The following is a 10,590-nucleotide window of genomic DNA, read 5'->3' as shown; positions in this document are numbered from 1 at the left end:
AGCCTGCGCCTCCCACTGCCGGTCCCTCCTCCAGGCCAACCCTCCGGTCCCCATCCCTGTCCCACCCTCTGTCCTGTCCCTTCCCAGGCGTGACGCTGCCCCGGCTGTGCTGTGTCCTGTTCCTCCGCCAGCTCTGCCTTCCTTTGTGCTGAACTGGGGAAAACAGGCTAAAATATTCCTGCTGATGAGGGGACTTGGAGGGCTGGCGCTGGGGCTGGGTGGGTGAAATTTTGGGAAGATCAAAGCAGCTGTGCTGTGGGGATGCTGAGAATGCAGCACCTCATCCCGTTTCTGGTGCCCCGAGGGCAGGTGGATGTGGGGTGAGCTGAGGGGCAGGATGGCAGCAGTGCAAGAGGAATCCAGGGGGATTCTCTCCTGCAGGGAGCCTGAGCTTTCCCCACAGACTGTGCTTTGAACACAACGTTTCTTGCAGGAGCCCCAGCAGGGCTGGCGGTTGGTCCAGCTCAGCTGTTACTCAACCTTGAGGGTGTCAAAGGCTGATATCTCACCCCTGATGCCGTGGCTGATAACCTCTCCCTGCCCTGTGAGGGCCCAGAGCTTGCTTCAACTCAAGCAGGTCCTTCCCCACCCCAGCAGTGCCCCCAAAAGCCATTGTGGAGGTGGTGTGGGAGGCACAAACCCCGGGTGCAGTGCAATGGGGAAAGGCAGCTTCTCACCACAGGCTGCTCTGCAAAGCAGAAGCAGAATTCAGCACGAGTCTGGAAAGGATTTTGCCTTCCTCCCCTTTCCCCAAAGGAAAAGCAGGGAGTGACACATCCCACGGGCTGGGCACGGCACAGTGACCCCATGGGCCAACTTGTGGGGGGGTGTGGGGACCCTCAGAGTGCATGGGGACCCTCAGGGTGTGCAGGGACCCTGTGGCCCTGCAGGGCAGACCGTGCCATCCCTCCAGCTCTCAGAGGAAGCTGCTTGGCTCTGCTGTTCTTGGGAAGGCTGCTGAGGTCTGTGGTGTGACTGGGAGGGACAGAGCACAGGCCATGTCACCGTGTCTGTCCTGCTGTGCTGCAGCAGTGCAGCAGTGAAGCACAGCCTGGCACCCTGCAGCATCTCCACAGACACAATCCCAGGCAGGACCAGGCTGGGAGGATCCACAGTGGCTCCTCTGCTCTGAACTCCCTATTCAGACAGAGCTCAGGGCACAGGAACATCTGGAATATCCCCAGGCAGGGACACTGCACAGCCTCTCTGCACACTCTGCTCAGGGCTGGGCACTGCCCAGGGCACAAGTTCTGCCTCCTGTGCAGGGGCAATTCCTGGGCTCAGCCCTGCCCCTTCCTCTGGTGCCACTGCTGGGACCTGGGGCAGAGCCTGGGACTGCTCTGAGCCTCCTGCACACAGGGACAGACAGACAGACAGGGATAGACAGGGACACACAGGGACACACAGGGACAGACAGACAGGGACAGACAGGGACACCTGGGACACCCAGGGACAGACAGGGTGAAGCCCCTCTCAGCTGGGGCTCCTCTCCAGGCTGAGCATCCATCCATCCATCCATCCATCCATCCATCCATCCATCCATCCATTTTCCCCTCCATCTCTCCATTAATTTTCCTTCTTTCCTTCCCTCCCTCCATCCACCCATCCACCTTTCCTTTCCTTTCCTTTCCTTTCCTTTCCTTTCCTTTCCTTTCCTTTCCTTTCCTTTCCTTTCCTTTCCTTTCCTTTCCTTTCCTTTCCTTTCCTTTCCTTTCCTTTCCTTTCCTTTCCTTTCCTTTCCTTTCCTTTCCTTTCCTTTCCTTTCCTGCAGCTTTTGCTGCACCCTGGGGCAGTTTTTTTTTGCTTTACCTTCAGTCCCCCTGCTGGGCGATGGTGTGAGCGTCTGTGAGGAGCAGGACAGAGTGAGGGACACTCACGGCTCCTCCCCAGAGAGGAGATACCACACGGGGCAGCTGGAAATGTGGGGTTGGGATTGAACCTGTAGTGTTTGCAGGGCACGACAGAGAACTGAGCCCGGGGAGTGACTGCGAAGAGGAGACTGGAGTTTTGGAAATCTGCTGGACCTCTCCAGGCAAAAACCCAGCTCAGGAGGCTGCTGGGAGGGCTCCTGGCTGGAATCAGAGTCCTGGTCTAGGTGGTGGAGCCAAAAGCTGCCCAGGACCTATCCATGAGCTCAGGAACGCAAATCACGGGACCCAGGGATGGAGTCACATCCTGCGGCAGCCGGGGCACGTTTGAGGCGGTGTGCGGCCGGGATGGGGCCGTGCCACGCTCCCGCTGCCCCCGATCCATCACAGCGGCTGACATCACTGCCTCCGGGCTAATCTCTCCTCCAGCAGCAGCTTCCCGTTTCCTTTCCAATCCCTGCGGCGGCAGCGGGGCAGGAAAAGCGCCCAGCTGGGCTCTCGTGCTGGCCCGCGTGTCCCACCGGGCTCTGCGCCACCCGCTCCCCCAAAATCCCAGCCAGGGCCCCGGGGGGCTCCCAGCCCGCTGCACCCTCCCTCGGGATGCTGATTTCCTGTTTGTCCCCAGGAAAACCACATGGCTCCGAAAGAAATCACCGCGCGGGGGCTGCCGACACCCCACGGTGCCCCTCCAGTTTCACCCGGGCTCATACTGGGAGCCAGGAGCTCTCCGACATCCAGGGCTCGATGTGCGACAGTGACAGTGACAGGGACACTCCCGGTGCCACTCGGGCATTTCGGGACTCACCCCGGGCTGGGGTGTCACCCAGCTCTTCCCGGGGCTCCCCGTCGGGCTCTGGGCGCTCAGGCAGCTCCTCCTCTGTTGGAGTCAGTGAGTCAGGGGTCTCTCTGAATTCTTCAGTGAGTCAGGGGTCTCTGAATTCTTCAGAGAGAAATCAGAGTGCAGGGATTGAATTGAAGCCTTTGGAGGGATTGAAGTATATTAAGCCACTCACACACAAAGTAGACCCCTGACTCACTGACTCCAGCACTCCTCACTCCCACTCAGGGCTGGCTAAAAACAACCCCCCGGCAGAGCTGCAGCCTGGATCCTGCGGAGAACCATGCGGGGAATGCGAAGGGATGGGGCTGCTCTTCACCCCAGCACCCTGCGGGCTCGGGCTGCCAGTGGGCTCTGCCCCATCACGGCAGCACCCACGAGGGATTTCCCACGGCTCTCAGCTCTGCCAGATGGTTTTGGGACAATTTGGGGCTGGGATGTCTTTTTACAGGTAAAAAACACCTTTTCTGTGTGCTGCCAGGTGCGAGCTGCACATGCCCCATCCTTGTTTTCCACATTTTCCTTGCAGAGGTGCAGCCCAGCTGCAAACCCCGGGGTTTGGCTGTCGGGACAGCCAGAACCCTTCCCAGCGCTGTGTGTGATGTCCCACGAGCAGCCCAGGGGACATTTGTGACCTAACGGAGTGGCTAAAGGGGGACAGCAAACAGCCATGCCTGAGATGTCGGGGTGGAGAAAAGCTCCGGGTGCGGGGGAAGCACACACAGGGCACTCTGGAGGGGGTGACTGGGTCAGAGGGACCCCAAAAAGCTGCAGTGACATCTCCATTTGCATAGATCAGGCTCAAACCCAGCCGGGGAGGGAGCCCAGCACCTCGGAGGGTGGGGGTGAGGAGCGGGTGGAAAATCCCTCATTTGTCAGCGTATTCCCACGGCAGTCCCTGTCTAGACCAACTTCCCGTTGTCGGGTGGAAGCCGCCCCGTGCCCACGCTCGCTCCCGCGGGGTGCAGAGCTCAGCATCCCTCTGTCCTGCCCTGCTGAGGGTCACCCAGGGTGCTGGGGCTGCATGGGCAGACCCTCCTGTCCCACTCAGCCCCTCCCCACCCTGTGCCAGCCCGCCGAGCTCTCGCACACACACCAACCCCTTTATTGTTGTGCCAGGAACCACGGCAGCGGCAGACACGGGGAGAGTGGGGACACAGGCGGCCCGAGACCCCAGTGCCAGGACAGACCCCACACACCACCCAGGGAAGGGGTCCCCAGAGCCAGCCGGGCTAGAGCCAGCCTGAAAAGGCGAGCTGGTGCTCAGGGGAGGGCCTGGCAGGGCTCCCTGAGATGGGGGTCACACTAAGCTTGGAGGGGTGTGGAGGGCTGGAGTGGGTCCAGCCTGACCTCGGGCTGGGCAGAGCTGCACCTCAGGCCAGATGGGGTCAACCCAAACCTCGTGCTGCTGCAAAACCCGGGCACGACCCCCACAGATCCCCCCAGCTCTGGGCTTTTGAGGGTTTTACAGTGGCAGAGCCACATCCTGGTGCCAGGAAAGCTCGTGCCCACCTCAGCCTCTCACAGAACACTGTCTCCTGCAGGGACATCTCCACGGGCACAGGGAGTGCCCATCCTCCCTCTCTCCAGCCCCTGTGATGCAGATCCCCGCTGCCTGGCTAGGGAGGGAGGTCAGTGATGAAGGAGTTGGAGAGCAGATGCGACTATTGGGAAGCAGAGAGCCAAATTCCCAGCCGTGCCCCCTGGCTGCCAAGCCCGGGTGATGAGAGGATTCCCCCGAGCAGAGGGCTCAGGCCTCGTGGTCGCTGGTGCTCAGGTGCTCCTCGGGCAGCCCGGTCTCGTCGATGTTCTCCAGGGAATCGGCGTGCTGCACGGAGAGCTCGGCCAGGCTGACGCTGGGCAGCGTGTTCTGCTCGGGGTACACCCAGGGCTTGTACTCGGGGTCGTGCCGGCGCTTCCACTCCGGGTACTTGAGCCCGGCTTTGTAAATCTTCTTCATCGCCTGCAGGCACAGCTGGGCTGGGCTGTGGGTGCAGCTCCCAGCTCCCCCATCGCAGCTTTTGGGGTGTTGAGGGCGGGGGAAAATGGGGTCTGGGTGCCTCAGGGATGTGCCCAGACCATGCCCTGTGTCACTCAGGAATCATCCTGGGAGCCCTGCATCACTCAGCACCCATCCTGTGAGTCCTGGGTCATCCAGCACCCATCCTGTGAGCCTGGAGCACCCAGCACCCATCCTGTGAGCTCTGGAACACCCAGCACCCATCCTGTGAGTCCTGGGTTACCAGCACCCATCCTGTGAGCCTGGAGCACCCAGCACCCATCCTGTGAGCTCTGGAACACCCAGCACCCATCCTGTGAGCTCTGGAGCACCCAGCACCCATCCTGTGAGCTCTGGAGCACCCAGCACCCGTCCTGTGAGCCCTGGGTTACCAGCACCCATCCTGTGAGCTCCGGAGCACCCAGCACCCATCCTGTGAGCTCTGGAGCACCCAGCACCCATCCTGTGAGCTCCGGAGCACCCAGCACCCATCCTGTGAGCTCTGGAGCACCCAGCACCCATCCTGTGAGCTCTGGAGCACCCAGCACCCGTCCTGTGAGCCCTGGGTTACCAGCACCCATCCTGTGAGCTCCGGAGCACCCAGCACCCATCCTGTGAGCTCTGGAGCACCCAGCACCCATCCTGTGAGTCCTGGGTTACCAGCACCCATCCTGTGAGCTCTGGAACACCCAGCACCCATCGTGTGAGCTCCGGAGCACCCAGCACCCATCCTGTGAGCTCTGGAGCACCCAGCACCCATCGTGTGAGCTCTGGAGCACCCAGCACCCATCGTGTGAGCTCCGGAGCACCCAGCACCCATCCTGTGAGCCTGGAGCACCCAGCACCCATCCTGTGAGCTCTGGAGCACCCAGCACCCATCCTGCAGGTGCTGGGTCACCCAGGAGCTCTGGGTCTTCCAGCATCCATCCTCAGAGCCCTGGGTCAGCCAGCATCCACCCTGTGGGCTCTGGGTCACCCATCCTGCCCCCACCCAGGGGAAATTTGGGCAGCTCCCCCCTGCTCCCACCACCGGGCACTCATCCCCTCCTTACCTTCGGTGCCACGAACTGGGACACGCGGTTCACCACCCACTTTGGCAGCGACCCTGCAAGAGCCCAGAGTCACTCAGAGAAGCAGCGCCAGCCCGGGGGAGGCACCACGAGCCTGCAGCGCCCTCAGGGCTCGGGTGGGCACCCCTTCTTCCTCGGGCTGTGCCCATTCCGGGGTGCCTGGGGGATGGAGAGCCCGGGGTGAGCGCGGGGTGAGCCCCCTGCCCTCCTGCGGGCACTCACCGCGAGGGTCCACCTGGGTGAGGTAATAGAGGATGCAGGCACCGTCCCCGTTGGCCTTGATCAGGTAACCGGTCTGCAGGGACACGGCTCTCACGAAATCCTTCCGGGGCGGGTATTTCTGCGGAGAGATCGCGGGCACCTCAGAGCTCGCCCAGCCCTGCCAAGGGTGTGCCCAGCTCTGCCAGGTGTGCCCAGCCCTGCCAGGTGTGCCCAGCTCTGCCAGGGTGTGCCCAGCCCTGCCAGGTGTGCCCGCCCAGCCCTGCCAGGTGTGCCCAGCCCTGCCAGGGTGTGCCCGCCAAGCTCTGCCAGGTGTGCCCAGCTCTGCCAGGTGTGCCCAGCCCTGCCAGGTGTGCCCAGCCCTGCCAGGGCGGGGGGCAGCGGGGGCTCACCGGGTGCTTGACGCTGTAGTTGATGATCATGTAATCATTGCCCAGCGGCAGCCAGGAGCGCAGCGTGACGAAATCGCGGTTCTTCAGGGGGCTCGGGCACTTCCCTGCGGGCACATCGTGTCACCCCCAGCCCCACGGCGCCGGGGAGTGGGGCTGGGGGCTCCGGGGGCTCCGGGCTGCTCACAGGAGTAGTATCCCACATCCGCGTTGACGGTGAGGCGGCCGATGTCGTAGGTCTCGATCATGTTGGAGTCCCACTTCTTGCGGTAGCGGGTGTCGTGCAGCACGTCATAGAGGGTCTCGGCGGGGACATCCTTGCAGGAGATGCGGGTCTGCGGGGAGAGCGGCGGGGGCAGCACCCAGCCCCGGGGCTGTGCCCACCTGGGGACGGGACTCTGGGCTGTCCCGTGTCCCTGTGCCACGGGGGATGCTCTGCGCAGGGGATGGAGTCAGAGCGGGGCTAGAGTGATCCTTGAAGGGCAAGCAAGGGGGTGCCTGTGCCATGGTCTGGGGTGTGGGGTCCGCTCCCGAGGGCCGTCGGTTCCTTTCCCGAGGGATGTGGGGTGCGCTCCGGGGAATGTGTGGGGTCCGCTCCCGGGGGAATGTGGGGTCTGTTCCCGGAGGATGTCAGTCCCTGTCCCGGGGGGGATGTGGGATCTTCTCCGGGGGGTGTCAGACCCGCTCCAGGGGCGTGTGGGATCCCCTCCCGGGGTGTGCGGAGTCCGTTCTTGCCAGGTGTCGGGTCCTTTTCCGGGGATTATGGGGTCCGCTCCCAGGATATGTGGGGTCCGTTCCCGGGGGTTTGTGGGATTCGCTCTTGGGGGAATGTGGGATTCGCTCCCTGGGGAAACGTGGGGTCCGCTCCCGGGGTGTGTGGGGTCTGTTCCTGCGGGATATCGGGTCCTTTCCCGGGGATTATGGGGTCTGCTCCCTGGGGGGATGTGGGGCGCGCTCCCGGGGGTGTCAATCCCTCTCCTGAGGGGTGTCAGTCCCTAACCCGGGGATGTTAGTCCTTGTCCCGGGGGGTTGTCAGTCCCTGTCCCGGGGGTGTCAGTCCCTGTCCCGGGGGTGTCAGTCCCTCTCCCCGGGGATGTCGGGCCGGCTGTAACCCGAGCCCGGAGCTGCCCGGCCGCGCCAGCCGTGCATTATTGATGAAGCGGCCGCCCTGCTGCTCTCAGCGCCGGGAGGAGGGAGATGTCATCAGCTCCTCGTTAGAGCCCTTGCATCTTTGATGAGGTGCCGTGTAAGCGGAGATGGCCCTCGGAGCGCGGCAGGTCCCATCAATCTCGGGCAAGCTTTCCCCGCTGCCCGGGTATGGTTTGTGCTGGACCCGTGCCCGGGCCGGGCTGGGAGATGTGCCGCAGTCCCCAGGGCTCCGGGGGGAGGGTGGGAGCACCCAGCCCCCTCCTCCTGCTCTCCCTCCCCGCCTGCACCCTCCCAGCGGGGTCTGGAGGTGCTGCTTTTTCAGGGGGAGGGATTTTTCCAGCTCCTGGGCCTCCTGGAAACTCTGGTGGTCACAGTCTTTCACCCCCAAATTCCCCTCTAAAGTCTTGGATGAGCAGCTCTGCCAGGCACAGCAGCTGGGATGGGGAAAGCACAGAGCCCAGGCCCATCCACAGGGAATTCAGGTGGAAAAAATCCAAAGCTCCAGCTGCTCAGGGAATCTCTGGGATAATGAACTCCCTCAGTTAACGAACGGACTGAGGCTCTTCTGACCCCAAGAGAGCTCGGGCTGGGTGGAATCTTCCATCCCATGGTTTGGGAAGGGGATCTGGGCAGTGACAACCCCTGCATCGTACCCAGACCCTCTCCAGGGCAGGGAAAAATCTCATTATTGCACTGAACCAGGTGGGGGATGGTCCCTGACTCCCCTGGGGCTGTCTGGGGTCCCCTTTCTGCGGGGGACATAACTGCACCCCCCTGCCGGGCTGAGGGCTGGACCCCGGGGGTTCCTGCCAGCCTGCCCGGGTCACTCTGAGCAGCACCCACCTCTCCAGTCCAGATCTCACCCAGGTGGCCCCAGGGAATTCCTGTCCAAGGCTGGACCTGCCAGATCTGCCCACACCCACAGACCTGTCCCTGCAGAGCCCAGGCACGATTGCCCCTTGGCAGGTCCTTGCTGCTGTCACCCCTGCCCTTCTCCTTCAGGATACGGCTTCCAGGAGCACGTTCTCCATGTCCTGCCCAGGGATGGAGGTGACACAGCAGCTCACAGTGCCCCAGAGCTTCATTTTGGGACAGGGATGTGATGTTTGCCTCTTCCCAGTGTCAGGGACTCGCTGCAGTCACCAGGACTTTTCAAAGAGATGTTGGCCTGACGCCTCAGCACCCCCTGGTCCTGTGCATGCCCAGCTGGGTTAAATGCTCCCTGATGCAGATGCAAAAGCTCTTCCCTGGCTCATGGCAGCAGGGAAATGTGGATTGCAGCTGCAGCTCTTCTCAGAGTGCCGCTCCTGCTCCTCCCCCTGGCCCTGAAGGGTCTCTGTCCATGGCAGCAGTGTGTGCCCAGCTCCTCCTCATGCCCCTGGCTGCAGGAGAGGTGCTGCTGGGTGTTCTGTGCCCAGAACAGCAGTGGGAGAGCCCCTTCCAGAGTGTTGTTCCCTCCTCACCACCTCCAGAGGGTGGGCTGTCCTGGGGCTGCATGTTCTGCCTCTCCTCGCTTTGGCTGATCCCACCCCTGCCCAGGAGTCGGGATTCTCGGTGACCAGAAAAGCCAAAGCCCGCGATGCCCTGGGTGCCCAGGGCCACCTGGCAGTGCCACTGGGGTGTGTAGGTGAAGAAGAGAGGTGGCTGAAGCTCCCCGTCCTTCTGCAGCACCCCAGGTCCAGCCCCCGGCAAGCGACAAACCTCCCAAAACTTCAGCCGGGGCTCCTGCAGGATCTCATCCCGCTGGGATGTGCCCCAGGATGGCAGAGCGGGGACAGGACACCAGGGATGCATCCCCTGAGCCTCTCCGTGTCAGGGGGTTCAGCAAGGCATCCCCACAATGTAATCGATCCCGGGGTATCCCGACAGTGTCGGGATGGGGGCAGTCACCACGTGAGCCCACAGGCAGGATCCCGGCAGGTAAAGCCCCGGGACGAGCAGCAGGGAAGCACTTTTTGGGTGTCTAACCCTGGAATCCGGAGCAGAAACACCCCCAGGCAGGTCGGACTGTGCATGTCGGTCCCCAGGGACCCTCGGGCACACGGCTGGGGCAGGGAAGCGCCTCCTTACCTTGATTTTCTGCACGGTGCAGCTTTCCTCCTGGCCCTGACTCCACACGGTGACGCCAGCCTTGTTGTACCGACAGTGCCAGCCCTCCAGGCTCTCGCACTGATCCCTGAAGGAGCTGAAGTCGGAGTCATCCGGGATATAAACCATCTCTCCTCCTCTGGACATGGGGCTGCGCTGCTGCCGCCCCCCGGGCGCGGGCGCTGCCTGTGCTCTGCCTCCCCTCCCGGCAAACCCAGCTGTGCCCTTGAGCTCTGTGCCCGCTGCAGCTCACATCATCGTGCCAGCGCCGAGCCCGTGTCCCCGGAGCTGCCGGGGATGGGCAGAGACCTGCAGAGCAGCCCGGGGTGCGCACAGACCCCCAGAGCAGCCCGGGGATGGGCAGAGACCCTCAGCAGCCGGGATGGGCACAGAACCGCAGCAGCCCGGGGTGGGCACAGACCCCCAGAGCAGCCCGGGATGGGCAGAGACCCTCAGCAGCCCGGGGTGGGCACAGACCCCCAGAGCAGCCCGGGGTGCGCACAGACCCCCAGAGCAGCCCGGGGTGGGCACAGACCCGCAGCCTGCCCGGGGTGCGCACAGACCCGCAGCAGCCCGGGGTGCGCACAGACCCGCAGCCAGCCCCGAGGGCTGCAGGGCTGCTCGCTGCAGTCGCTATCGCAGCTGCCGGCAGCTCGGATGTCCCCCCGGGCTGCCTCAGCAGATCGCATTTCTCTCCGCTGCCTGGCAGCTCCTCTATTATTCAGCAGGTAGCAGCCCGCAGGTGGCTCGGCTTTCAGGGCACTGCTGCCCCCGGCTCCCCGAGCCCCCCGTGCTGCCACCCTGCTGTCCCCTGGCCCTGGCAATCTCTGTGCCTGACTGCGGCAGCAGCTCGCTGGAGGGATCAGCTGTGCCAGGAGCTGGAGCCGTGGGGTCTGGGCTGGGAAGGGACAGAATTTGTGATCGGGAGGTTGTCACAGTGTGATGCCCCCCCGAGGTGTCCAGCCCCCCA

General features: G+C 63.5%; 1 protein-coding gene across 2 annotated transcripts; it reads right to left on the bottom strand.

Moving 5' to 3' along the window:
* Window positions 1-3,789: 3,789 nt before the first annotated feature.
* Window positions 3,790-10,260, bottom strand: LOC130258537 (START domain-containing protein 10-like). Of its 2 annotated transcripts, none has more exons than XM_056502010.1 (6): window positions 9,603-10,260; window positions 6,571-6,718; window positions 6,387-6,490; window positions 5,998-6,115; window positions 5,758-5,810; window positions 3,790-4,669 (listed from the first exon to the last, which is right to left on the bottom strand). In XM_056502010.1, exons 1-6 carry the CDS (start codon window positions 9,765-9,767, stop codon window positions 4,457-4,459), a joined length of 801 nt encoding a protein of 266 aa, XP_056357985.1. In that variant the 5' UTR covers window positions 9,768-10,260; the 3' UTR covers window positions 3,790-4,456. The 2 variants fall into 2 exon arrangements, with proteins under 2 accessions (XP_056357985.1, XP_056357983.1); XM_056502008.1 differs by having other exon boundaries at window positions 3,790-4,681; window positions 9,603-9,849.
* Window positions 10,261-10,590: the final 330 nt, after the last annotated feature.

Source organism: Oenanthe melanoleuca, chromosome 13 (assembly GCF_029582105.1).
Source record: "Oenanthe melanoleuca isolate GR-GAL-2019-014 chromosome 13, OMel1.0, whole genome shotgun sequence".
Lineage (NCBI taxonomy): Eukaryota > Metazoa > Chordata > Aves > Passeriformes > Muscicapidae > Oenanthe > Oenanthe melanoleuca.
This window is presented reverse-complemented; position numbering and strand designations above follow the sequence as displayed.

Coding starts and splice junctions, on each gene's coding strand:
- LOC130258537 (XM_056502008.1), bottom strand. CDS start 9,767: ATGTCCAGAGGAGGAGAGATGGTTTATATCCCGGATGACTCCGACTTC. Junction 6,719..9,602: donor GCACCGTGCAGAAAATCAAG/GTAAGGAGGCGC, acceptor CTCTCCCCGCAG/ACCCGCATCTCCTGCAAGGA. Junction 5,811..5,997: donor CACCCAGGTGGACCCTCGCG/GTGAGTGCCCGC, acceptor GGGCTCTTGCAG/GGTCGCTGCCAAAGTGGGTG.